The sequence below is a fragment of the Drosophila nasuta genome, chromosome 2R (genome assembly GCF_023558535.2).
Source record: "Drosophila nasuta strain 15112-1781.00 chromosome 2R, ASM2355853v1, whole genome shotgun sequence".
In the NCBI taxonomy this organism is placed as follows: domain Eukaryota; kingdom Metazoa; phylum Arthropoda; class Insecta; order Diptera; family Drosophilidae; genus Drosophila; species Drosophila nasuta.
Window position 1 is genome coordinate 11,249,676 of NC_083456.1, and position 27,147 is coordinate 11,276,822.

General features: G+C 38.1%; 5 protein-coding genes across 11 annotated transcripts; 2 read left to right on the forward strand and 3 right to left on the reverse strand.

Moving 5' to 3' along the window:
- The first annotated feature begins 380 nt into the window (after positions 1-380).
- On the forward strand, positions 381-6,962 carry LOC132784938 (serine-rich adhesin for platelets). 4 transcript variants are annotated; one of them, XM_060790861.1, is made up of 9 exons: positions 381-520; positions 1,886-2,018; positions 2,091-2,251; positions 2,562-3,119; positions 3,220-4,169; positions 4,228-4,432; positions 4,504-4,859; positions 5,254-5,410; positions 5,470-6,962. In XM_060790861.1, the coding sequence occupies exons 2-9, from the start codon at positions 1,892-1,894 to the stop codon at positions 6,592-6,594; spliced, it is 3,639 nt and encodes a 1,212-aa protein (XP_060646844.1). In that variant the 5' UTR covers positions 381-520; positions 1,886-1,891; the 3' UTR covers positions 6,595-6,962. The 4 variants fall into 4 exon arrangements, with proteins under 4 accessions (XP_060646844.1, XP_060646846.1, XP_060646845.1 ...); XM_060790863.1 differs by having other exon boundaries at positions 2,565-3,119; XM_060790862.1 differs by having other exon boundaries at positions 4,231-4,432; positions 5,470-6,960.
- Positions 6,963-7,568: 606 nt separating this feature from the next.
- On the reverse strand, positions 7,569-9,176 carry LOC132784939 (uncharacterized). Its single transcript, XM_060790865.1, has 2 exons — positions 8,047-9,176; positions 7,569-7,973 (listed from the first exon to the last, which is right to left on the reverse strand). The coding sequence occupies exons 1-2, from the start codon at positions 9,098-9,100 to the stop codon at positions 7,777-7,779; spliced, it is 1,251 nt and encodes a 416-aa protein (XP_060646848.1). The 5' UTR covers positions 9,101-9,176; the 3' UTR covers positions 7,569-7,776.
- A 1,851-nt stretch (positions 9,177-11,027) lies between these two features.
- On the reverse strand, positions 11,028-13,085 carry LOC132787799 (uncharacterized). Its single transcript, XM_060795098.1, has 2 exons — positions 11,688-13,085; positions 11,028-11,624 (listed from the first exon to the last, which is right to left on the reverse strand). Exons 1-2 carry the CDS (start codon positions 12,742-12,744, stop codon positions 11,455-11,457), a joined length of 1,227 nt encoding a protein of 408 aa, XP_060651081.1. The 5' UTR covers positions 12,745-13,085; the 3' UTR covers positions 11,028-11,454.
- Positions 13,086-13,186: 101 nt separating this feature from the next.
- On the reverse strand, positions 13,187-15,177 carry LOC132787797 (uncharacterized). Its single transcript, XM_060795096.1, has 4 exons — positions 14,874-15,177; positions 14,437-14,815; positions 14,188-14,379; positions 13,187-14,133 (listed from the first exon to the last, which is right to left on the reverse strand). The coding sequence occupies exons 1-4, from the start codon at positions 15,079-15,081 to the stop codon at positions 13,275-13,277; spliced, it is 1,638 nt and encodes a 545-aa protein (XP_060651079.1). The 5' UTR covers positions 15,082-15,177; the 3' UTR covers positions 13,187-13,274.
- A 128-nt stretch (positions 15,178-15,305) lies between these two features.
- On the forward strand, positions 15,306-26,973 carry LOC132787800 (phosphatidylinositol transfer protein beta isoform). Of its 4 annotated transcripts, none has more exons than XM_060795100.1 (9): positions 15,306-15,452; positions 15,866-15,918; positions 23,299-23,329; positions 23,420-23,531; positions 23,622-23,773; positions 24,579-24,659; positions 24,881-24,990; positions 25,084-25,263; positions 25,333-26,973. In XM_060795100.1, the coding sequence occupies exons 2-9, from the start codon at positions 15,902-15,904 to the stop codon at positions 25,469-25,471; spliced, it is 822 nt and encodes a 273-aa protein (XP_060651083.1). In that variant the 5' UTR covers positions 15,306-15,452; positions 15,866-15,901; the 3' UTR covers positions 25,472-26,973. The 4 variants fall into 4 exon arrangements, with proteins under 4 accessions (XP_060651083.1, XP_060651082.1, XP_060651085.1 ...); XM_060795099.1 differs by having other exon boundaries at positions 15,314-15,495; XM_060795102.1 differs by lacking the exon at positions 24,579-24,659 and adding an exon at positions 24,241-24,318 and having other exon boundaries at positions 15,317-15,495.
- Positions 26,974-27,147: the final 174 nt, after the last annotated feature.

A 27,147-nucleotide genomic window follows, 5' to 3' on the forward strand; every position in this document is an offset into this window, starting at 1 on the left:
GTCTCGGATGTTGACGCTGAGCATGTGTATATATATACATATGTAGTGTAAGGGGTCGGAGATGCTACCTTCTGTGGGTAGCGGGCATACAAATTCTTATATGCAATGCGATATAAAAATCATAAACTAAGCAGTCAAAAACTCATTGAACTTCTTAGAGAGTTTTAAGATAAATACTTTATTTTGACACCAAAGAGCAGACAAATTTAAACGTTTCACATTTTTGAAAGGCTGCGCTTTGATAAGTTATCGATTGCAATAACAGCCGCTTAACAGTCCCAATGTTAAGAACAGCATAACATAAACAGGTGACGTGCCATTTTGAGTATAACATTTACGACTGCTGCCATTACGTGTGGTATATTCAATAATTCACTACTCCCGGTCACACTGGACGGTGAATTTTCATTATTAGATGCGCCTCAGATGTACAGAGCGTGGTTTTCGCGTTTGTTTTAAAGTTACGCGTTTTCATTGCGAAAAGTGAATATTTGTGCGAATTTTGTGTGCTATATTTAAGGTTAGTGTACGCTGAATGTAATATGTAAGAAATAAGTTGTATGTCTACTGTGAATTGTTTGCTCGTGCAATTAAAATTGTAAAGACGCTGTAGCGTCAGACGCATACGAAAAATTTGCATATGTGAATACGCACACACAGACACCACGCATAATTTGCAAAAGCGCCGCCGACCATAATTCCTAGCCCATTATTTGTCCTACATAAATATAATCAAGCTGTTAATTATATGTACATATATGTATAAAAAAAAACGTGTGCGCATACGAAAAAATTACAAAAACTCTCGTTCAGTTGTTGAAATTTTGACAGCCATAGAAAATTGCCGGTAAGCCGGCTCACACAAACACAAACAGACAGAATGCAGACACATGTTGAAAGTGTGAATTGCACTGGCAACAATAACAATTTTTGGCGTAAAATTAACTCTTGACTTGAAATTACATGTGAACGAAGTATGAACCCAAACAAAAACAAACATCAACCTGTAAATAAATAGTTTTGATAGTTTTTTTATTATTGACAATTTGTAGGACCATTTTCATTATAATTTTGTGCGTACACAATTAAGAATCGACAAAGCTTTGATTTGATTCGCGGAAACTTTGCTGATTGCAATTTCACTACCTAAGCTTGACCTTGACTTCATCCAAAATTGGTGTTTGAGTGCTTGTATGTTTATGATGTCCGGTAAAAAAGAAATACCATTTGCATAGCAAAGAACGAATAAAGTGGTACAACAGTGATGGCTGTTGTTTTTTGTCGATTGTCAAAAGTTGTTCTCTTACCCACTGCTTATTTCTACTTTATCGTAAGCATCAACGGCAATTCCGTTTTACAACGCTTTTAAGTGTTTTTGCGTGACAAGTTCTCGCTGTTTGGTCTGCTGGGTAAAAACTTACGCATCTGCGTGTGTATAATTTACATGCACTTTTATTGCGGCTTCCCTTAACAAGATACTGTTAAAATTAACAAAATCATTTTATTTTAATTCTGTTGAATATTAAAATAGTTGTGTTATTGTTGTTAGACATATATTTGGCTAAATTAGTTATTTTTATCTAAACGAGCGACTTCTGAAAATATTTTAACAAGGAAAAATTCTCTTACTACTTTTGGGGTGGGTATTAATCGTCAAACTAATTGCGCTGCCTCCGTTCTATGAAATAGATCAATAGATGTAAAAAAAAGAAGTTAAAAGCGCTCCTTTAATGAAAATTTAAACTTTTGTGAACTGTTAATGAAAACAACATTATTTGATAAATGATAAAAGATAAAAGAAAATTCAATTTGTAAAATTTTTGAATTTTAAAACAATAATTTTTAATAATTATTAAATGTTGCAAAACATGTTTTTTTTCCTCAGGTGAGCATGATGAGTTTGCCATGTGACACAATTGACGCGGGCAGCGATAGCCAAATGTCCAGTAATGATTCAACTTCGTTTGAGGATAATCGTTTAAACTTTACCAGTGAATCGGACTCTACAAAATCAGATGGTAAGTTCAAATGTTTGTATTAATTATCGAATTAAACAATTAAAATCAACTCTATTCGCTTCCACTCAATAGCTTCATGTGCTCGAACTCGCGGCAGATCGAAACGTAAGCGCACCAAGTCAAAGATGCGTAGCAATTCAAAGGATATGGCACTCGCTGGATTCACTGGCAGCTATCCAAAGATGGTAATCACAAACAGCAACGAAAGCAACTCGGATGCCGATGGTGATCCGGTAAGTTTTTGTCAAAGCGCCTCAGTTACTTTAACTACACTTAACACTCAAAACATCTTTAACACTTCTACTACTGCATTCTTGCCACCGCACTTATATTATTTAATAATACCATATAACACAAACATTTAATTGGATTAATCTGATTTTGATGACGCGGCTTGCTTGCGTGTGCCTGCTTCTTTATTTTTTTCTGCAAACATTTGCCATGTATTCTTCTGTATTTGTATTTCTATTCTGTGTCTCTCTCTCTCTCCCATGTTCTTTTTTCACGTATATGTATATATGTATATATATATTGTATGTGTAGCAGCTGCCCGCTGATCTAAAAGCCATCTGTGCTACAGGCCTCAGCGTATTCCCCAGAGAGGAACTGCAGTCGCAGCCGCCATCAGAGTCCGAGTCGCCACAAACTTTGGGGCGGCAACGACGATGGCGGCGGCGGAATTCGTCGTCGTCTTCTTCTTGCTCCGCTTCTAGTACGTCGTCGTCCAATTTAGTCAATAAAACGTTAGCGAACTCAACGAGCCCAGCAGCAGCAACGACGACGACGATGTCGACAATCGCAGCAGGAGCAGACACAACAGCAGCAACCACAACAACAATTTCAAGTACAAATACGTTAAATTCGACTATCGAAAGTCCTAAGCCAACCAACGACAACAACAGCGTCGATAACAAGGACGATCACAACGACAACAGTAGTTTCTCTAACGTTGTCGATAGTCTAGCAGAAGAGCAACATCAAGAGCCACCAGCCACATCATTTGAACTGAAACCTCAACCAGAAACACCATCTCATCCTCCAGAGCCTGAACCAGAGCCACAATCTGAATCTTCAGAACCACAAACTGAATTGCCTAACAAGGTGGAAACTAGGGATTTAGTTAACCACTTATTACATGAACTAATCTATTTCTATGTTTTTTCTTTCCCACTCTTCGGACTCTCTCTCTTGGCTTTGACAGAAGCGCAAGAAATATGCCAACGACGCTGCTGGCGAAGTTTCTTTGCTGCATCCCCAGTTACCAACACAGGAGGAAACATTAAATGGTTCTTTGACAAATAACGATAGCACCTCGCGTAAACGCAGCTTCAACGGGCAAGTGAATGAGAATATGCGCATGCGCTCCAAATCGATGTACTACTCCAATAACGACATCGATATTGAGCTGCGTAAAGCACGCGCTCGCAGCGTTGGTCCCGTAAACGAGGAGAATGTTGCTCTCCTCAAGACTAAGGATAACAGCCTCTCAACACCAACTGACGTTGCGAACGATACTGGAAATTCGATCGTGCGTCGTCGTTCGATTGCGGCCAACAAGTTGCCGTCTACTGATAACTATTATAAGCTGCCCTTTAAATACGGTTGGAAGCGTGAGCTGGTGATGCGCAGCGGCAATAGTTCGCAGTCGGCGTCTCGTCAGCGTGCCGATGTCGTCTTCATATCACCAGCCGGCAAAAAGATGCGATCTCGCGATGACATTATACCGCTGCTGAGCGGCGAACTGACCATCGATCATTTCTGCTTCCAGCGCGCGCTGCAGAACGCTGGCGAGGAGTTTGAGACAATGCGCACCGCTCAGCCGGCGGTGGAACATCGCAAATCGATGGCAGCTGCCAAGCAGTTGCGCGAGGAGCAACAGCAGCAACTCAAGTCTCAACCGAAGCAATCGCAATCTCAGTCCCATCCGAAGACGCCAGCAGTAGTCAAGGAAGTGCCACAGACCCCTCCAGCCGAGCTCGTGTCTGGCAAGCGTATACCCAAGCCAAAGGCCCCCAAGGGCGCCAGTCCCCCGCCACAGGGCTGGACCCCGACTATGGCCGTCAAGGGCAATGCGCGCGTCTTGGCTGCTAGCAACAGCAACGATGGCGGTGGCACCGGCTCCCCAGGCAGCCACACTGCTCGCAAGCGCAGGTAAGCATTCAATCAATTAATTTTGCCAATCAATTGCGAAACATTCTCCCTTCGTCAGCAGCAATCAACACACAAAGCCAAAGCAGTCAAAGGCTGCGGAATCAAAGACACAAATGTTCCATCAGCAGGGTGGCGTATTGCCGCCTAAGCAACTGGTGGATAACACCATGGTCTGTGCTGTTTGTATGTCGAGCATCAAGGATAAAAAGCAGGCCTTTGCAATGGGCGCATCGAATGGCAAGACCGACAAATACGTTTGCACGGTAAGCGCGACACATTTCTTACCAATTTCAAGCAACAAATTCTTAAGTATTATCTTCATCCCATGATATAGAGTTGTATTAGGCCCGGATCGTCACCGGCACACGCCAACAAAAAGGAGAAGGATAAGGAGAAAGAGAAGGAAAAGGAACCTATCGATGAGAATGTTAATGCCAACAACTTGAGCACAAATGATTTAAGCTATCAAAACTCATTCAGCTACCAAGAAGCGCTAATGGAGCTGAGCGGCAATAGCAGCAGCAGCTTGGCTGAAATTGCGGAGATTACAACACCTTGCGCATTGCCGCCGGAGCAGCTGTTCAACGATTCGCCCATGAAAGTCACACCGAAACCACAGGAAATTGTTGTCATCAATGGTCGCAAGGCTGTCGCTGTTTATGGACCGCCTCAGCGTGCCCAGTTGAAAGTGTGAGTCCTGAGTGTCGAACTAAAGGGAAAAATCATCATCAACGCAATCCTGCTGCTGCTCTGATCAGTTCGGTTCAGTTTCAGTCTTTGTATATTTACAACCTACTCCTTAATTGTTGAAAAACATGTGTCGGTTAGCGAAGATTTTACAAATTAGTTTAGTTGCTGATCTTGGAATAACACAAAGTAACAATTGTTGGACCCAATGAAATGTTAACAACTTGCTGATGTAATCAAAAGTTAAAACTTTAAAAGCAAAACGATGCTATCAGTTTAGATAAGTTGAAGTTTCAATTGAGCAGAAGATTATTTTGCTTACAAGTTGTATATAAAGTTAGCCTATAAGTTATAAGTTTTTCAAATTTTCAATTATTTTTATTTTTGATTGTTACAGCATTGGACGTGAATCAAACTTGGTCAACTTGGAAAAGTTTTATGGCACGCACTTTTCTAATGGAAAAAATAATATTGAAAGCATTGTCCAATCCGTGTCTTTAGGGAACATTAACTGCCAGGTGCTGTTGGCTGTGATGAAGACACTGGACTTCCATGTAAGTTTGACGACCACACAAGAAGTAATGACAGTAGTCCTTTTGAAATTTGCTTACAGGATCGTGTGCGCATGTCGAAAGTGTGCAATACTTGGGCCATGATTGGTCGCGATCGTAACGTTTGGCGCACAGTCAAGTTGCGCGACACTCATGTGAACAACTGGACGCTCTGCTTGCGTGACATGGTACGCTATCGTACCCGTGAACTGGATATGATGGGCGTCAAGATGGACAACCCCAAATTGCGCATGGAGGGCGATTTGCGTAGCTTGAAATCATTGCGTGTGCTTCGAACGGATGCCACAGACACTGAGTTTATTCAGCTGATACTGAGGCGTTTGTCGCGCCTCGTCGAGCTGCGCGCTACTTGCACCAGCCGCAGCCTGAACTTGTCCCACGTTGACAAGATGTCGGAGCTGCGAGTGCTGCGCATTCGCATGACCGAGCCGAAGGCAAGCATTGTTTCCCTGGCGCCCATGCAGTCATTGACCAAATTACGTGAGCTAAGCTTGCGCGGCGTCAACAACATGAGCCAACTGGACTTGCTCCATCTAAAGGGATTGCGGCAATTGGAGACCCTTTTACTGGGCTCCTGTCGTGGCATGAAAACGCGCACCTTTGGCGAAGAGGTGCTGCCTAACCTGAAGCGTCTGCGTCACTTGCGAGTCGAGAATAACGGAAATCGTTCGTTTATCATCAACGAGATTATGGGTGGCCTGGCCGCTGGTGGCACTGTGCAGCGTTTGGAGCTGATCAACGTTAATGTGGATAAAGACTTCAGTAGCCAGCTCACCAATTGCAAATCCGTTAAGGAGCTGCTCTTGATGCCCAATTTCATTCAGAATACCGCCTACATGGTGCACTACATCATGCAGGCCATTAATGATAACAGCGAGCAGCTGATGGTTTTCCGATTGGGTCTCAGCTTTGAGCTGCTCAGTGCAACTCGCGCCTTGGCCATGAATCCGGAGAAAGACTGCATCCCAGTGGTGCTACCTATACCAGGCGTGCCGGTCAACGACAAGCTGAATAACTCGGCGGAGCCAATCGCCTATTTGCCGGTTGATCGCCTCGAATCGATACTGCACCACATGATGCCGCAAGCCTGGCTGACAGTTGCAAAGGTGCCGCAAAGCGAAATAACAAACCTTAAGTTCCTTTCGGCTCCAGTTAACGTAATCTAGTTAGTCTGTAAAGAACAGTAGTTTAGTAATAAGATTAAGATCATCATTTTCGTGTGAGCGAGAAACGAAGCATTAGCGACCATGTGTAAATTGATCACGACTCCTCCTACGGTTATTCTTTGAGAGAATATAGACTGAATGAATTGTCTTTTAATTTCGTTATTACATCATCACATGAAACTACACAAATACCCCAGATCAACGATTTAAAGATACCGATAGCAGCCACCATATAACAAACTTCTCAAGTTGCCACATGCTTAACCATAACCATAAATTGTGCTACACACACCTGAAAAAAAACTACAGCAAATATTTTTAGTTTTATAATTACAAAGTTCTGTAACACTTATATATTTTAATTATATTTATAAAATATAAACATAATATTGCGTTTTCTTCGGACATTCCATGAACTCTTCTGATCAATTTAGAAAAAAACCTGACAATTAAAATTTTGTCCACGTGGATGAAGATTTATGTCGACCACTTGAAGCTGCCGAGAACAGCTCAACAAGACAAACACCAGGTGAACAGAAATCAGCAGCAAGCAAACATTCTTTTCCTACTTCACGGTTTCGTCTTCATCTATTTCTATTCAAAGTGCTTTTTCAGTTTTGCATCTTTTTAGCTATATTTTATTTTGTTGAACCAATCAGATCGTCTGCCTATATCACTTACAATAACTGTGTTGCTCTTATTAATTTAAAATTTTTATTCTTTAGCTCCAGTAATTAGAGGCTATTAATCGAATCTACTTATTCACATTTTGTGATAGAATCCCGTTCGCGATTCACATTCACTGTGGCTGCAAACAGTTTCCTTGGAATCACCCAACTTCTACTTCTCCACATTTTCTCATCTTATTTACAGTTAGGAGACTGTGATAAGACGACAGATGGAAGCACGTCTATAAGTCATTTATTTAGATTTAACGTCTCTATTACCCATATAGATGTTTGTTGCATTCTGCCTCGTCGTCGCCGCGCCTCAATTGATCTGGGTCGAAAGCTTTTGACGTGAACGTGCATGTCTAGATTTTTTTATTAGTTATTCCAAACAAGGTTTCACATTCTTCAAATTGCTGACATTTTTTTCTTAACCAGCCCTAAGAACCTCTTATCCTATAAATGCATTGGAACATCAGATATTTAAACTATCAATTCTATTTATTTATAAAGTCTACATGTCATCTAATAAGCCCATGCGATCAAAAATTGGCAAAAACCTCTTAATTTTCTGTCGCATAATTTTGGTTTTATACAAGGAAACACGTACAGCTTCATCTTCTTTTAAAGGAGAAATGGCCCTTTGTATGGAGAGCTCTTCCTTTCCGACGTGCATCATGCAGGCCAGGAAAGCCAGGCCTGCAAAAATAGCTGCAAAGTAAAAAACATATATACATATATATATTAAAGATTTCATTTGAAATGGATAAAATTAGTTTCGCACCATAAAAAGAACGAGCTTGGAACTGCTGCTGAAATTCGAATAGGCTCGGTATATGACCCTTGAAATTAAGATTCTTCAAAGCATGAACAAGTTTTGTATGATAGAATTGAACCATTTCGGTATGGCAAAGATCTTCTTGCAAGGATGTCCAGAAAAAGTATTGCAGATCTATGGCCGGTGAGTTCCAGACACTAAACTGAAAATCTATGAAGATCACATTGTCAGGTCTTCCTTCATCATTATTGTGAAACATTATATTCGTTGTCCAAAGATCACCATGACACAAGGTCAGGAAATCATCCTTCTTCGGTTCCATTACTCTTTCACAATATTCCATAATATGTTCAGCGACTCTTTTGAGCTTTTCTCCATAGCGTGGATACAGTTCCTCATCATCTCTTAGGGATATTTCCAAAGCTTTTATCAAATTCTCCATCATTGGTTGGTAGCCTCTGGTGTGCTTATTGAAAAAGCACCGTTCGTATTTGTCTTTAAAAATTCCAGGCTGTCTTTCACTGAGCACCTTGGAAGTGGCATGGAATAAGGCCAATTTTTCCAAAGTCATTTCAGCGTGTTCGCGATCCAATTGCTTGATACGGTCTGCCACAAAATATTTTTCCAAGGACATGTCCTCAAATATGATTGAAGTGCGCTCTCGATCCACATTCATTGTGCCTGCAAACAGCTTTCTAGGATCATGCAAGTCTTGCTTGATAATCGCGGACAACTTAGGTAGAATCTCCTCATACATGTCCATTTCACGGACATAAATGCCGTATGGCTCCAGCAGATGGGCAACCGGATCCTTGTCAGCGAATGTAGTCTTCACTAAAAAGGTTGCTTTTTGGTTTACCAGATCCTTGCCCCTGTATTTCATAGTAATGCGTGTCATCACGCTGACAAAATTCTCTCCATTGGCCGTACCAGGTGTGACCTGGAGTTCCGTCAATTGTAGTTTTGCATCCTTGACGTAGGCACGCAGCTTCTGTTCGATGTAATCCCGAGTAAGAAAGATAGGTGCCACATGGAACTCATTAACAATTGGCTCAGGCATTGTGTGATTGCTGAGTTCCCGAATTATAGATACAACTTAACTTCTACAATTCTATTTTACGTTTGTGCCGCATTCACATTTTCATGTCTTTTATATATGTAGTTACGGGCTTGTGATAAGGCTGTAAGTTAAGTATTTTATTTAGATTTATCAATATAGATGTTTGAATATACTTAGAATTCTGTCTCGTCATCGTCGTGCATTAATTAATCTATCCCGAGAGGTCGACAGTTCTCGAACGTGCAAGCTTAGATTTTTATACCCGATACCCATCGGGTAGAAGGGTATTATAACTTTGTGTCAAACAGAAATATCATCGGACACAGCCAAACTGTACGATCTCAAAGACTACAAATCTATATTTTTTTTTGATATTATTCCTTCAAGCGTATCATGCGAAATTTCAAAGCTCAGAATTTGTATGCGATTAAATAAAAAACAAAATAGTTTTTATTCAAGATAAAATTTTGTATGCAAACACCTGCTGTTGACAATTTAATATAAAAACGTATTTTGTTCTTTATATAGTTGGGTTATTTTAATAATATTGCTCCTGAACGGTTTTGTTTTTTATTGAAAAAATGGGTAGCGGGTATCTTACAGTCGTGTACTTGACTGTAGCTTTCTCATTTTTTTTTATTATATATTCCAAACAAGGTCTCACTTTGTTTGCAAAGCAACTACAGCATGGACAAAGATTACAACATAATACAACTCGGAAGCGTCTAAAAGCTCTAGAATATACCTTTATATTTCATCATTGTAGTAAATTATAAGGCATATAATTTAGATTACACTATTAATTTAACCAATTGAACTAGTTCACTAGTCCAGTCCACCACGAAATGTATCACACTATCTTCAGTGGAAAAAAAAAAAACAACAAATGATAGCAAGGAAAACGATCAGTTTTCCTTTTAAGTAGACAACATACATATTTTTCTATTCGAATATTATTACATTTGCTTATCCAGTAAGCTAATAATATAGGCATATTTAACGACTTAATGCTTGTGTAAACATATTTCATAGCAATCATAATTCATAACAATTCATAAACAAAAGTTTAATTTTATTTTTTGCAAGATAAAAGACTCTATTGTTATTGTTTATGTCTTGTTTCGAATGTGTAATATCTGTATTACTAACACAGCCGCAAGCCATAAAGTATAATGTATATTTTAAAGTGTTTTATATCTCAAGTGCTTCTTTCGGACTCAAGAGACTCTTATCTTATCGATGCATTTAAATATCGGTTTAGCTAGGGGGGAAATACACTAAATAGCGGACACTTTCATTTTGTGCGACGCTTAATTTTGTGTAATTTTCCGTACATATTTAACTGTTTTAGGCGGACACCCTGTTGATCGAACAGAAATGTTATTTAGCGAATGCTTGTAGTCCAAATCCATGCAATTCCTGTCATTCCCACTACCCATAGGGCAGCGTCCAAGAAATGTATGTAACAGGCAGAATGAAATCTCCGACCCTATAAATTTTATTTATTTTTAATCAGCGTTAATAGCCGAGATAATATAGCCAATGGCTATGTATTACATATGTACATACATATAGTATGTACATATAGTACAGTTGGTGACGCATGTGCTTCAGTATATTTAGGGTAGGTTATATCACTAAACCATTTGGCATTTGATTAAATAGCTGTACTAAATGCTTTACATTTGTTGTAGTATTTGAAAAATAGCGTTTATATCTTCTATAATTATATTTGGCGATTAAAAACATTTTAGCAACATTTATTAAAATATACATTGGAGTCGTATACATACATATGTAACAATTAAATAAAATTTAATTAATTAATTAATTTAAAATTATTTTATAAGTACTACAGAAGTAATCAATGGAAAACATAAATTCCCAAGATCATAAACGTATTTCACCACACAACAAATAAATTGAAAAAAGTAAAACCAACAAAATGATAGCAAGAAAATTAGAGGTTTTACGTATCAAACAATCTTAAGATCGGTTAATAAACCTTGCACATTCAACAACTTAACCTTGTGCAACTATTTCGTAAGAATCTTTTCAATGAATAAAATGACTCTATTTTCATTGTTTGTGACGTTGTATGATAGTCAGACAAGTATAACTAACACTCACTCTCAATTTATAAAGTATAGCGCATATTTTGTTGGGATATCTCAAGAAAGCTTCAATAAGACTCAAGAGACAGATTTCTTTAAGTTGCTGACATTTTTTTTCTTGACCAGCCTTAAGAACCTTTTATACTATATATGCATTTGAACATCAGATATTTAAACTATCAATTTTTTCTTTATTTCCAAATATATTAAGTCTACATGTCATCTAATAAGCCCAAGCAATCAAAAATTGGCAAAAAACCTCTTAATTTTCTGTCGCATGATTTTGGTTCTATAAAGAGAAATTCGCACCGCTTCAGCTTCTTTTGAGGGACAAATCGCTCTTTGTATGGAAAACTCGTCTTTCCCCACATGCAACATGCAAGGTTGAAAAGCAAAGGCTGCAAAAATACCTGCAAAAATTAGTCAATGTATTACAAAATTGGTTATCAATTGAAATAAGATCAGATACGTACCATAAAAAGCACGAGCTTGGAACTGTAGCTGAAATTCGAATAGGCTCGGTATGTAACCCTTGAAGTTGAGATTCTTCAAAGCCTGAACAAGTTTTGTATGATAGAATTGAACCATTTCGGTATGGCAAAGATCGTCTTGAAAAGATGTGCAGAAAAAGTAATGTAAATCTATGGCCGGTGAGTTCCAGACACTAAACTGAAAATCTATTAATATCACATTGTCAGGTCTTCCTTGCGCGTTGTTCTGGAACATCATATTCGCTGTCCAAAGATCACCGTGGCACAATGTCAAAAAATCGTCCTGCTTCGGTTCCATTACTCTTTCACAATATTCCATAATATGTTCAGCGACTCTTTTGAGCTTTTCTCCATAGCGTGGATACAGTTCCTCATCATCTCTAAGGGATAGTTCTAAAGCTTTTATCATATTCTCCATCATGGGCTGATATCCTCGGGTGTGTTTATTGAAGAAGCATCGTTCGTATTTATCTGCAAATATGCCAGGTTGCCTTTGGTTAAGCACCGTGGAAGCTGCATGGAATAAGGCCAGTTTTTCCAATGCCAATTGGGCGTGCTCGCGATCCAATTGCTTTATACGATCAGCCACAAAAAAGTTTTCCAAGGACATGTCCTGAAATATGATTGAGTTACGCTCTCGATCCACATTCATTGTGCCTGCAAACAACTGCTGGTAATGATCGCCGAAGTTCTGCTTCAGAATATCTGACATCTTGGGCAGCACTTCTTCATACATGTCCATTTCACGGACATAAATGCCGTAGGGCTCCAGCAAATAAGCCGTCGGATCCTTGTCAGCAAATGTAGTCTTCACCAGGTAAGTATCCTTCGTGTTCTTCCCAGTTTTGTCCATGTATTTCACATTTATGCGCGTCATCACACTTGAATAATTTTCTCCATTGGCTGTGGCTGGCTGAATCTGGAGCTCCTGCAGCTGTAGAGTCTTATCCTTGAGATGTACTCGCAGTTTCTGTTCGACATAATCATGTGTAAGCCAAACGGGCGCCACATGGAATTCGTTAACAACTTGCTTGGACATTTTGTATTGTTTTATTGCCGGCTCTTGAACTTGATATCAACAGGTGTTGCTTACGAGTGTTCTTGTATATCCGGATGCGTTTGCTTTTATATTAAGATTTCCTTTGACGATAATCAGACTCTATTGGGCCACGTCTTTTATTTGCATAATGTTTATTGCCGTTGAGAAGCTTATAGAGATGATATTGTATTTGTAAGAATTGTGCTGCTTTGTGATTACCGCTCCCCAATAAATCTATCTCGAGGGGACTCTGTGATTATAAGCTAGTTTGCTTTTAGTCCCGTGCTTGCGCAACGTGAACAACGTTTTAATCAAACTTGACTTGCAAATTTTAAAAAATCTTCTGTTGAACTATAAGAAATTATATCAAGTAAGTATCTATTTCACCATTATTTTCAAGATTACGAAATCATTATTAGCAGTTGCAAGTAAAAGTTCGACCTTAGTAAATCATAAATGTAAATATTTTAATAGATTTGTATCAACGATTATATACATAAAAGTTTATCGAAGTGACAAATCAAAATGAATTAAAAATCCCAGCCCGCGTATTCCTTGACCACATCCTTGTTCTCCTTACGATGACGATGCACAGCACTTGCCTCTCCCTTGGCAACGCAGCGCTTGCGATGGTCGCGCCTCTCCCGTATATCCATGTTACGGCGTATGCGATCCGTGATCACTGAGGGAGCTATTGTGCTGGCTGTGGTGGAGTAGGAACGCTGACTGCGCGCATCGTTAAGCATCTGTTCGACCATTTTGAGGCGATACATGCGAGAATTGGGATCGAGACCGGCCAGTTCAGGCATGTCATCCGTCTCCAAGTCATTGGAACTGATGGAATGCGCATCTTCAACTGCTTTTGTTGTTGTTTCCGCTAGAGTCGGCACTGCTTCTATGGGTTTCTCGTTGACTTCTTCAATTGGGGCGATAGTTTCGATGTCTTTTGGTGCTGCAGCCAAGGTCTGATCAGAGACTTCGGGACCAATACTCAGATTGCCCAAATACTGTGTACACGATTCAATGTATCGCCTAATAGCATCATCCGATTTCTGTGTAACTTTCGTCTCACTGTACGAGACTTCATTCTCCAACTGTCTCCGATACTCGTCAATCTCGGCAGCAGCAGGCACCAAAGTTGGTGGTTCATCATCACCAGCTTGTTCCTCGTTTTCCTCCTCATCCGGGTGTTCGTCGAGTTCAACCATGCCGTATTCCTGTAGCAGCTCTTGCTCCATTTCCTTGGTGAAACCATAGCCAGTGCAATGTACCTCAGCGTCCAGGTCATCCTCACGAACCAAGTCACTGAACTTGGGATAATCCTCGCTTTCGTACCCAAACTTTCGACGGAACATTTCACGAACACAGTTCACGTCACGCTCAAAGAAGCTAAAACGATTGAACAATATAACAAAAAGAAAAGACTTTTTTATCTTCACTTACAATTCAGCATTCTCGTGAGAAGTGGACATCATTTGTGGGAAATCAATGAGAATAGGTTTGCCTTCGTCGGTGACCATCAAATTGAATTCATTGAAATCACCATGAATAACTCCCGAATTGCCCAGACGCACAATGAGATTCATGAGGTCATCATAAACCTGCGGAGCATCCAGCAGCTCATGTACTTGTGTCCTATAAATACATCAAATTAATATAAACGTGAATTATTTTGCATTGCACTTCACTTACATTGGCCAGCCTTTGACTAGATCCATAAGCACACAGTGGCGATTGAAATCAATGGGCTTGGGCACGGGAAAGCCACGATCATACAGCGCCGACATGTAGGCAAACTCACGAGTCGCCGAGATGCGCGACAAATACAACCAGGATGCCTTATGTCTGCGTCCATGATAATCCCGCTTTGACTTTACATTGCGGAAGCAAGTGCGACCTAAACGATGCAATTTAAGGCAAATGGGCGTGCCATCCTCGTCAGCAACCACATAGATGTTCGATTCCTTGCCAATGCCGATCTGGTTACCAAAGGAACTCACAGATCCACGCAGCGTCAAGGATTTTAGTGCAAGATAATCGTAGCCTGTGTTTGTCAAGCGATAACCATCATCTACAAAATAGGTACTCAACATTAGCAAGAGAATTTAAGTCTTTCGAAGTAAACTTACATCTCTTGCCTCGCTCGTAGGATAAGAGTTTGTGCTTGCACAGCTCCTTGAGCAACTTGTGGACTCCGCCTGTCTTGAGGTTCGCAATGGCAGCGGCCAGTGGACCGGGCACCAGTTCGTGATTCTTCATGCCCATTTCGATGGCTGTCAGCACACGGAAGTCCTCTCTGGTCAGGTATCGCAACACCGTAACATTTAATTTTCCCATATTTATTGTTTATCTCTTTGTTAATCAAATGCGTACATTTATGTTTTGCGTGCTACACGTGCAAGTATTTCGATTAAACGTAACAATGGAATTTTATCGATTGTAGTTACAAAAAATGTTGTCGCTGCCAGTGTGACCGCTGGTAGTAAAGTAATGCAAAATACCAGAAATTCTATAGATAATTTCAAATGGTGTTTGCTCACAACACTATTGTTGTCTGTGTTCACCTTGATTTTGTATAGTTCGGTCACATTGCGTCTCGTCGTCGTGTACAAAAATCAATTACTATTACTGCTGAAACTGAATATATACGCAAAGCGTTTTCGCGAGTAAACAAAAACGGCAGTCAACTACAATTAGCAATAGAAGTTGTACGTGTACAAATTATAGTTGGCGCAAGAAGTATTTGTTTGTGTGAGTGTCTGTCATTTGAGAGCGGGTGTGTGTGTGCCATTGTGTGCGTAAGTGACTCGTGCTTTTTGCCGACATGCAACAAAACGGAAAAACTGCTTAAAAAAGTGGGCAGTTAACATCACACACAAAATTATATTTCATCAATAAAAGAAGTGTGGGAAAACCTATTGCTTTACCCACTTGTCAGTCATTGAAAAATCGTCGCATTTTCAGTGCATTCTCCCCCGTGATCGCGTGTGTGAAGGTTGCATTCAAGTGCAACACACTAAAATTCAAAAAAATCTAAACCAAAATTTCCCCTTTCTCCCTCTCTTATTCTCAATCTATCTCTTTTGGTGTGGTGCTGCCTGCCGCCTGACAAACAAAACAGTAAATCTACGTAGCAATACATTTGGAAGGAAACAAAATGCAGATCAAGGAATTGTAAGTATTTTTTTTTTAATAAATTGTCAATTTTATTTGTGTGTTGCCAACTGTGGTGCATAACGTGGACAAGCCGCTGATTGTGACAAATCGATTTTACGCTCATTTATTCTCAGACGCTGCGCTCTCGTGCTGCTCTCACTCACTCGCTTTCGCTCTCTTTCGTACTCGTTATCGTTTTACTTGAAAGTCGCGTTGCCAACTGATTTGCAAATTGCTTCAATTTATTAACTTTCTTTTTTCTTATTCATATTATTATTATTATTGTCATGGTCGATGCAGTAACTCAAGTTCTTATCAGCGCATAATAGAGGGCGCTTCATTCATTTAGCTCTCTTTTTGCGCTTTTGTTGTTGTTGATATGACTCCACAGATGACGTAACGCGAGTAGCAGCAAATCCTAATCTAATATATTCAAAGGTATTTACGTCTTTATTAAGCAAAAACACTTCCGGAATCCATAAATAAATTCAAGAAAGAAAGAATAAAAATAAACAACTTTCATTTGCATGCGTCGCCAAAAATCGTTGAAGAGCGCCTCTGCCACGTTACCGATATTTGGTGTCTTTGTTGTTTGTGTTGCGTTGTTGGCTGAAAGGAGAGTGCAAAGTTTATGTTTTTTGTTGTTGGCATGACTCATCTGTCTGACAGCTGTCCTCTCTCTGCCTATATTTTTTTCGCCTTTTGACACTCTCTTTGGCTCTCTTGCTGTCTCTCTCGCACTCTCCTGTCATTTCTGACTACACCGTTTTTTCATGCTAGTTTTGCGCGCCGGTTTTCCAGCTGCGTTATCAGCAGCTACATTTAATCAAACAAGTTGGCAATACATTTGATAACGGCAAGCGTCGCGACTCACGACGACGTGTGTTTTTACCACCTACTAGCAATGCATGCACTCGTGCGTGCCTGCGAGTGTATGCGTGCTTTTTTTACTGTCTCTTTCACACCTTATTGTTGCCTGCCAATTGAGCAATTCGCTTGCCAAGGGCTATTTCAGGCATTAACTTTTACGATTTTAATGCTCAATTACTTTGTTGACTTTGCTTATTATTAACTTTAGCTTGCAATCGAAAGGAATATTGCAATATTTCGAATTTTTCTTCATTTACTTTGTTCTTATAGAATTATTTTGCATTTCTCTCATCCGCTTCGACAAATGAGTTTATCGATAAAAATGTATATCACCTGTCTGATGTGTTGACGCATCAATTGGACATGATTTCATTTTGTCATTTGCATGTTGTTCACGTTAGCCGTGTCTCCGTCCATCTCCCTGCGCCTTGACATTTTCCATTTATGAGCGGAAATTGCCAAAAATAAACTGTTTAATTTTTAATTGATTTGACTTTGTGCGACAATTGAAGGACCCACAGCACAGCTCTGTTAAACAGAGCAGAAATACAGATGTACAAAGAAGATAGCATCTTCTTCAGTACTCAATCAATTTGGCAATTGTCTGACAATATTGCGATTCCAGCTCGATATTTGTAATGTTCATCATTTCCATAAATATTTTCCATTAATTATAATTTGTATGCTTTCCGATTGACTGATAAATCATGCAGGAATTTAAAATAAATTATACATTGTATTAGCATTTGTTATTTCAACTTCACTAAAAGCATTCTCAACTCAAATCTAGCTTATTTAGATTTTTCAATGGTTTAAATATATAAGACTCTGACAAATTGGAAAATCTGTACTCTTTCTTTCTAAAAAGGTTTGAATGGTTCACTCCAATTACTGGTTAATTATAATTTCGGAAAATTTCGAACTTCGAATTTTACAGCTTCGTTAATTGTAGTTTTTAATAGATCCTTCTACAGTTGTTTTCAATATTTTCTAAGTAGTAGCTTTTACGGTAATGGCTGCTAATAAATCAAAGTAAAGCTGCCATAAATTGCTGTCGATACTTGCTTAATTTTCGTGAGCTCTGAGCTCAATACAAAGAAATCCAATTAGAGTTAAGTTATCCAATTGCTGTAGGTGTAATACAGTACGCTCTGCCAATGTTTACATAACACGAAATTATAGTGAAATGTCGAAAACGGTAGAAAACAAACAATTACTGCGAAAGAGAGGTAAATGAAATGAAATCGCAAGTGGAGAAAGAACCTAAACAAATTTAGAAAACCACAAAACGCGACCAACAATAAATAGCTGTCGTCAATGAAAAGCTGTGGTCATGAGTCAAGTGAGGGGTCGAAAAAGATGCGGGGAAGGAGGAGTATGCGGAGTAAGCGATATATTGTTTGCCATATCGTTTTTTCTTCTTTTTTTGTATTTGTTATCGCGCTGTGAATGAAAAACTGTCAACAGCCAGCAGAAAAGTTGGAGCAAACAAATTTTAAACACACATCAGAAATTAATTACTGGCCAACGCAAGTGGCGAGCTGTCGCTTAAATTAAACAATAATATATTCATGATTGTTGTTGTTGCGATGTGTTGTGTTTTCCGCTATTTGTTTTATGTCATTGCCAATGGGCATTGAAATGTTTATGCTTTCCGCAGTAGGCGCACTTTTTGCTTCATTTAACAATAGCGTTGAAATTTTTATAATTTCCACACCAGCGAATCAACAGCAAGAAAAACAATCACCAGCATGATATGAATACATTTGCACTACTACAATATATATAATATATTCCATATCATGCATATGTTTGTTTGTAGTATTAAATTGTATTTCGTATAAATAATTGCGGCTGAGCTAAACAAATATTTTGATTGCAATAGAGTTTTTCATGCAATTATTTTGCATTAGTTTATAGTTGACTATATTCTTTAAAGGGTTGGCATATGCTGTAATAGTCCGTTGATTGGGGTCGTTAGTAAACATGATATGATAATATGATTATATATTATAGATATTAAATTGAATAAGTTGAAAGGTGTAGCCATATTTTTTGTAAATTTTATTTGGTGTTGGCATTTAATAATAATAAACTTTGTTTACTTCGTTTTATAGATTTTTGTGAATTCTTATAGCTTCATAGTTTTACCCCTATCAAATTATTTGGATACTATTTTGATGAACAAGTTATTTTTTAGTCACTTTGAACTGCTAAGTTTACGGGTTACTTTACGATATAGACAAATATGTTTAGTATTTAATTGCGTGAGGTCAACGTTGATTGCTTTAAGTAAGCAAAACATCAAACAAGTTTTGGGAAGCGATTAACTAAACCACATTATAGCTTAGCAATGCACTCAGTTAATGTGCTGATCTCGCTTTAATTGTTGTGACTATTATAGTACTTATATTAAGCTAGTGTCATTGCTCCACGTGAACAGCAACTTTTCAAATAGAACTTTGAACGATCGCTAAGCTGATAGGAAATTGCACCTGTAGCATTTAAGGCATCGAATCGGCTTCAAATTCAAACTAAGCAAACAAACAAGAGCGATCTAATACTACTTTTGATTGTGTTTATTGGTCGCGTGAAAGTTGTTAAACTTTAATATGACTATCTGGTAGTATCTGTCTATGAATCGACTCCTTAGTTCCCCAATTTGTATTAAATTTCCTAATCTTTTCGTTTGCGCATTTGTTCATTTTCCTAATCAGATTTACAGACACCGATACATATTGTATATTGTGTGAGTCGTTGTTGCGATAAGATAAGAAAACTAACGGCATTTTTTTTTAGCAGCCTTTTTTAACGAGACACTTACAAATAGAGCTTGAAAAATATTTGTACAAAATATATACAGTAGAATGTTTTTAGGTTTACTATTGCAACGAGAGAAGTCTACTAAGATATCAAATTTAAGAAGAAGAAACATGACAAAAACAATTTTGAATAATTTAACTAAGTAAAATGAAAATAAAACAAAACAAATGATTCTAATGTAATGTAACAACTTAAAGCTGATATTTTTGCAACTATTTTTGTGATGAACGAAACTGAATGCAAAATTATTTACCTCACATTTATTAGCTAGCTGTTTGAATACTTTTCTATTCTATTATAGAACCTTAATGTAAGTTGAGTGACAGTTTCTAATCTATTCCATAGACCGACAATTAACATATATGGCACCATATAGCCTATATAGATTATGTATCTGATAGTAAATAATATGGTTTGATGATGCCATAAAACAAGTCGAAAATATCAACTTCAATGGTGAAATTGTAACTATTTGCACATTGAAATTGCAGGGTATGAGGCAATCAATGCCAATAATGACTCTTTCCTGTTCATATCTTGTTTTGTGGGGTGGCCTTCACAAATACTATTAGGCCAATCTGTAGAGCTCATTCAAGTGGAATCCACGCCCACAAGTCGACCACAGCAGCGGCAGCAGAAGAGCCTTGGCCAAGCTTGTCTCATCTGGCCAACACACACACACAAATACACACTTAACCGCATATTCACTTTCCATTTTCAATTATGACAACAAAGACAATGCCATTCCCCTTCTATGTGTGTGTGCGTGTGTGTGTGTGTTTGGATCTCTGTACTCAATGGATTGCCCTTGTGTCCCGGGAAGAGGAAGAGTGTGTGGACTTTTGCTCGGGTCGCTCATTAAGAGTACTTCAATATTTTGTTGTTTTATTTTCGTGACTCTTTTGACTTTTCCCCGCTGCCGCCCTTTCACATTGCTCTTGCTGCTGTTTCCCCATGACAACTCAAGCACATCGTGGCAATTTTCAAAGTGCCTCCCACTTGTCTTGTTTCGTTTTCTAAGCCAACTTTCCGACCGTATCTGCACTTCAATACTTCCCCTCTCTTTTCTGCATAATTTTTTTTTTTTTATACTTTTCTATACTGTATTTTAGCTTGTTCTTCTTAGTCAGCGTTACGCGCTGTGGCAGACACATTTCGTTTGATCTGTCGCCATTTGATATTTGACCTAGTTAGATTGAACCCTGTTCCAAAAAAAAGTTATTTACTTATCTTATTTGCCGCAGTCATTTATCTCGACTGTGTTGTTGCTTTGTTTGCTCGCTTGTTTGCTCTATTTGTTAATGTTTGTGTAGCGAGAGAGGGGAACACGCTTTGCGAGCAATTTACTTTATCAGAAACTTTTGTAATTTGAATTGATTCAACGGCAGCTGATTAAACTGGCAAGCAAAGCGGAAAATGCTCACTTTAAGTTTATATTTCAATTTATTTAAATAGGCACAAAAGTTTGCAAAGAAACCAAATTTAAGTAAAATACCTTTTTTGCTTTTAAGCATATTAAAATAAATTGTATCGTTTAAATTCATTTAAATGCCAACGCTTCCTTTGAGATAAACTTTCTGCTATTCAATTGTGTTTTCCTTTAAGGAATATCTTGCAAATTCAATTTTCAGCAGCATCAACACAGCGCAAATAAATTAAGCCCCTTGATAATCGACCCCAGCTGACGCATTTAATCTTCTAATCCATTCCAACCATGCTCAAAGGTTGAGGATTAACTGTTTTGCACACCAAATTAAGTGTAAATAAGTCAATTTACTTGGCACACAGTTTTGTGAATAAATTGCCCAGTTGTTGCCACGCCCACTCACTACAAAGATGAGCAAACTAAGCAACTGTGCGTTGATGTTGCTGTTGCTGTTGCTTTCCGAGGTGTTAAGTTGGCTGAACTTTAACCTTTATTAAGTTGCAGTTGTCGAGTCAACTTTTTGAGGCCGACAAATGGTCTGTGGCAGCAGCAGAGACATAGATAGAGATGGCAACATAGGTTAAGTGAGTCGAAGTCCGTGAGTCCCTGAGTCCAATAAGACAGGGCCACGCCCACAAGGTTCCGTGTGGCATTAGGCAGGCAATTAGCAACACGTCATTAAACGTGTCAACAATGGCAAAAGGTTAATTGCCACTGAAAGTCGCCTCTAAAACGGCAGCAGCCACAGTCGGAGGTGCCACAGCCACATCCCCAGCTAACAGGCTGGAAAATCTCATTGTTCTTAATTCTCTCATATTGTTGCACGCTGCTCTCTGCTCTCTGCTCTCTGCGTGCCTCAGCTTGATAATGACAACAGCAACGACAAAAAAAAAATGTCAACGCGACGACAGCTCATATAACTTGGCTAAATGAGAAACTTAACTACCTCTGTTTTATGGGCCAAGTTTTGCACCTTGGGCAAGTTTACGGCTGCACCAAAATGCTTACGTCACGACCAAAAGGCGCCACCGCTTTCTTGCCAATTTCTCATTTCCTCTCCAGACACGAAAAAATACTGCAACGAGAAACAAGATGTCCGATACTTGTTTTACGCAGACCTTGAAAAATATTATTTGTATACCCGACGCCCATAAGGTATAAAGTTATTATAACTTTGTGCCGATAGGAAATGTATTTAACAGGCAAAAAGACCCCATAAAATTCTTGATCAGTGTCAACATCCGAGGCGTTATAGCCATATTCGTCTGTCAGAGACTATCAAGTTTGTTTCAAAATTTTGCTACGAATCGAAAAATAAGCGTAATTCTTAAGCTCGAATTTTGGTATAGAAAATAATAACTATAATATTTATGTCTCCGGATAAAAATTGTATAAGTTATTTAATCGAAATCGGGTCTTAGCTTTTTTGGTATCTGATAATCTGGTATATTTTGACCTCTACAGTATATTTCATCGATATAAAAAATATGACTTTCGGCATATCTTATTATTTTTGGGGTATATCGTTTGGCATATTTTAAGAATAATACCCCACTGTTTTGCTTTTATTGAAAATTCGTAGCGGGTAATTCACAGTCGAACACACTCGACTGCAGCTTTCTTGTTTTATTTTTACAGCCGTCGCGTTTGTTTAACGCATTTAACGTTTTGCATAATTCAAAAGAAAACCAAACTTGAAATTTTTGAATTTGAATTTAATAAAATGTGTGTATTTAGTTTCTCTGTAGTATTTATTGTTGCACATCTCTACAGTTCCTGAAATATTTTTGAGTATTTTAAATCTTGCAATATATAATTCATAAAATTTTGAGAGAGTATACAAACGCGGTTAGGCTTTGCAAATGTTTTGTAATTTCGTATTTACAGTAGTTGACTTATTCAATTTGTGGTCCCTGGGCCATGCCACAAGAACCGCAACAAAGTGAAGCCAGTGCGAATAAGTTTCAAGGCCGTCGCAATTATGTTGTGCCAAGGACCAGAACCGTCTCTCCCTCTCTCTCTCTCTTCCTCTTCTTTGCCTTTGCAGTCTCTCTCACACACACACACACACACTCGCTTATTCGAACTTTAAAGCGTAGCATACTTTTAGGTTGTTTTTGGAAATGAATTTTTGCGCAGACCAACAAAAGTTTTGAAGCGCGCGCACGCAGTCTACATTTAATTAAAAATTGAAGCACATATTAAAATTAATTAATTAAAAATACCTTTTATATTTGTTTAACATGTATCCTCGTTTTTTTGTTTGTGTCTCATTTCAGCCGCGTGACTTTACCATTAACCGTGGATGAGGTAAGAGAGAGATTGCATACTTAATGCCTTTTATGCGTTTAATGATTATTTCAATGTTTTTTTTTTTTCATTCTTCTGCTCTGTTTACAGTATCAAGTAGCACAATTATTCTCAGTGGCAGAGGCGTCAAAGGAGAACACGGGAGGTGGCGAGGGCATTGAGGTATTAAAAAATGAACCCTTCGAAAATTATCCATTGTTGGGTAAGCAGCTATTTTTAAGCAAACGGCACTTTCCACTTTTATTTCGTTGTCTTCTTGTTTTTCTCTGTTTTTCCCCCATTTAATTCTCAGGCGGCAAATACAATTCCGGTCAGTATACATATAAGATCTACCATCTGCAATCAAAAGTTCCAGCGTACATAAGACTATTGGCGCCCAAGGGCTCATTGGAGATACATGAGGAGGCATGGAATGCTTATCCTTATTGTCGAACGATTATTACGGTAAATATATATACACTCATACATACGAGATATGCATATGCGGGGCAAAAAGTTTCATTTTTATACGAGCGTGGAAAACAACGTAAACATCTCTTGATATTATCTGTATAAAACTGAAGAGTCTTAACTGCACAAAGGGGTTAAAGGACTCGCAATCCGCTTACTGCAAATTGATTTCTTTTCAATCGATGTTGAGGGCCTTACACAGCGAATTCCCCCTTTGTGATGATGAAACGTGAGCATTCACAGAATGTATGAAACTGTTAAGTAAATGCAGTTGAAACATCATTGGGAAATTGTTAAAATTTCAATATAACCTTTGAAATCTTTAAATTCAATATGAACAGCAAGTATTTAAAATTTGGCACTCAACACAAGACTTTTAATTTAATTGTAATTGAATAAGGGATACATTTCATTAAAAAAATTTTTATCTAACCTTATGGACTTAATACACACTCTTTTAGAATCCCAAATTCATGAAAGAGGCATTCAAAATAATCATCGACACGTTGCACGTCGGAGATGCGGGAGACTCAGAAAATGTAAGTGAATTTTATCTACAGTATTTAACTAATTTGTGTTTTTCGTATTTCTCTATTTCTTCCATTACTTACACGATTATAAACAATAACGAAATCTGTTCAAAATCTACCAAAAAAAAAAAATCTATTGTCTCGTTCGTTCATTTATATTGCAAATTCGTTTTTGGTTGTGGAATTTTTAAATTGAACATTTGCAACATTTTTGGGTGCGTTTCCTTTTTGGGTATTTTTGTTCATAATTTTGGCTCTATCACTGTTAGAATCCTGGCTATATGAATCAGAACTTTGTAATTTATTGTGATTCGCATCATTTTGCAAACGATCTTGGCGATTTGCCTAATGTGAGTTATTCGAAATTAATTATGATTTTTACACACTTTTGCGTACTTTATTCATTTATCAGATCGTTATATCGCTTATATGTTGTGTGTAAACTATGCTAATCGAACCTTTTATTAGTTAATTTAGCTTTAATGTTGCTTTAATTGTGCTGCTTAACATCTGTCACACATAATATTGGTTTCTAAAATGGCGATTCTGTCTTCAATCCATCTACTTTCAGGTTCATGAACTGACGCCCGATAAGCTGAAAGTGCGCGAAGTTGTTCACATCGACATTGCCAATGATCCGATTCTGCCCGCTGACTATAAGCCCGAAGAGGATCCAACCACGTAAGTTAAGCATATACATATAATTTAAATTATTAAACGATTTTTGATTATGTCATATATAACAAAAATGTAATGCTATCTTTCTCTTCATAGCTACCAATCGAAGAAAACTGGTCGTGGTCCTTTAGTGGGCGCTGATTGGCGAAAACGCGTTGATCCTGTGATGACCTGCTATAAGCTGGTCACGTGTGAGTTCAAATGGTTCGGTCTGCAGACAAGAGTAGAGAATTTCATACAAAAGTCCGAGCGACGTCTCTTCACAAACTTCCATCGGTGAGATAAATGTTATATAATTGTAATCGAGCATTCTTTTATTAAACTTAATATTTTCTTTTACCACAGCCAAGTTTTCTGTTCAACTGATCGCTGGTTCGGTCTAACAATGGAGGACATTCGCGCCATTGAGGAAAAGGTCAAGGACGAGCTTGACAAGGCGCGTCTGGTGGGCGAGGTGCGGGGCATGCGTGCGGATGGTGATTAAATTTAGTAGACAATTAACAAAACCAGATATGTAAATGTAAAAAAAACACACAAGAAAAACAAAATGCAATGAATTGGTAAAAAGAGCATAAATAAATTTAAAAAGGAAAACTTAACTAAAATGCGATTGGAAAAAAGGAAACGAATACGATAAAAGAATTGCCGACAAGAGGAGGAAGAACAACAAAAACACCAAGTGTATAACAACAACAAAAGAAAAAAAGAAACAACAGCAAAGCTTAGATCTAGAGTAGCTCCCAAGCACATCAACACATCAACAACAACAAGGCAGGATCAGCAGCAACAAGAACACCAATCAAGAAAACCAATCAACAACAGTGCCCTTTGGTTAAGTTTTATTTTGTACGAAAAATGTAATCAGGATATACACAACAACACACAATCCATTTAATCCCTTACTACATTATTACAAACAAAAAGTCACACTTTAGCATTAATATTTTAAAGTTGTTGCCTCGAATTCAATTTGTATTATTGATATAATTTGTTTAAGTTGCAACTGTAAATGAAATAAACTAAATGACAGCAAATGTAAAAAGTTTAATAGCAACAATGCAACACAAAATGTTGCCTGACAAAACACACACACAAACGAGTCAAATGAAATGAATAAAAAGTGCATCGAAGCCAAGTAAATCCAATAAAAACAAAAGTCGATATCAACTTGTCTGATATACAACACACACACATACCATATATATATAAAACCTACACACACCACCAAACAAAGCCACAAAACATGTAGAGGAACGATCTGCATATGTAAATCGTGCAACGAAGTTGTCAGATTTCTTGATATATTTACATTGGAAAGACTTTGTGAGCGAGTCTTGCATTCGCTTAGCCATGCGGCGAAGTCGAGTTCGAGATGCGAATTCATGAATTATGTAGAAGCGTAAGACTAAAGGGGGGTTGTTACTTTATTTCCGGTATTATGCCATAAAGCATATCAATTCTTCAAGCTGATAAACTCTTCATCACCTCCCCCAAACACTGCAACCTCTGCCCATTTGATTTGAAGGTGATCTCTTTGTCTTTGTAGAGTAGATGAGCAAACAAAAACATGAATATACAATATATACTGCCAGAATTGATAGCATTGACGAAATTTGATCAGAGCACACACATCTTATATACATAGATATATGGGCACCACCTCTAGTACCAAATCCGAATGTTTCAAACACTTGCCGCTATTTTCTGCTCAAAGTATTAACTTTATCTATCTATAAAACGTCCATTTTAAAGTAAAACCTAACGAACGGCTTTTAACAGACACAAACATAATACTTATGATATAATAATAATATTAACAATGAATATAAAGCACAGCATGGAATCCAGTCTAAGGGAATAAATAGTAACTATAAAATATGAAATACGAAATACACTCACAAAAGTGAATTTAATTGAACCTCATAAGCTTAAAGCATGGATTTTCCATATGTAACTTCATGAACACACAGTTAGGACAAAAACGCACTGGCAGCAAGATAAAAATTTACATAATGCTGGGGAAAGTATTGCATATTTAATGGGGCGAATGCTTTTATTTTTATAGGCAAAATCTGAGCCGGGTTTTTTCGTTGTAGCCAAAACACGAACACTCACACTCGCACATCTACACACCTATACACAGCGTATACATATATGCAT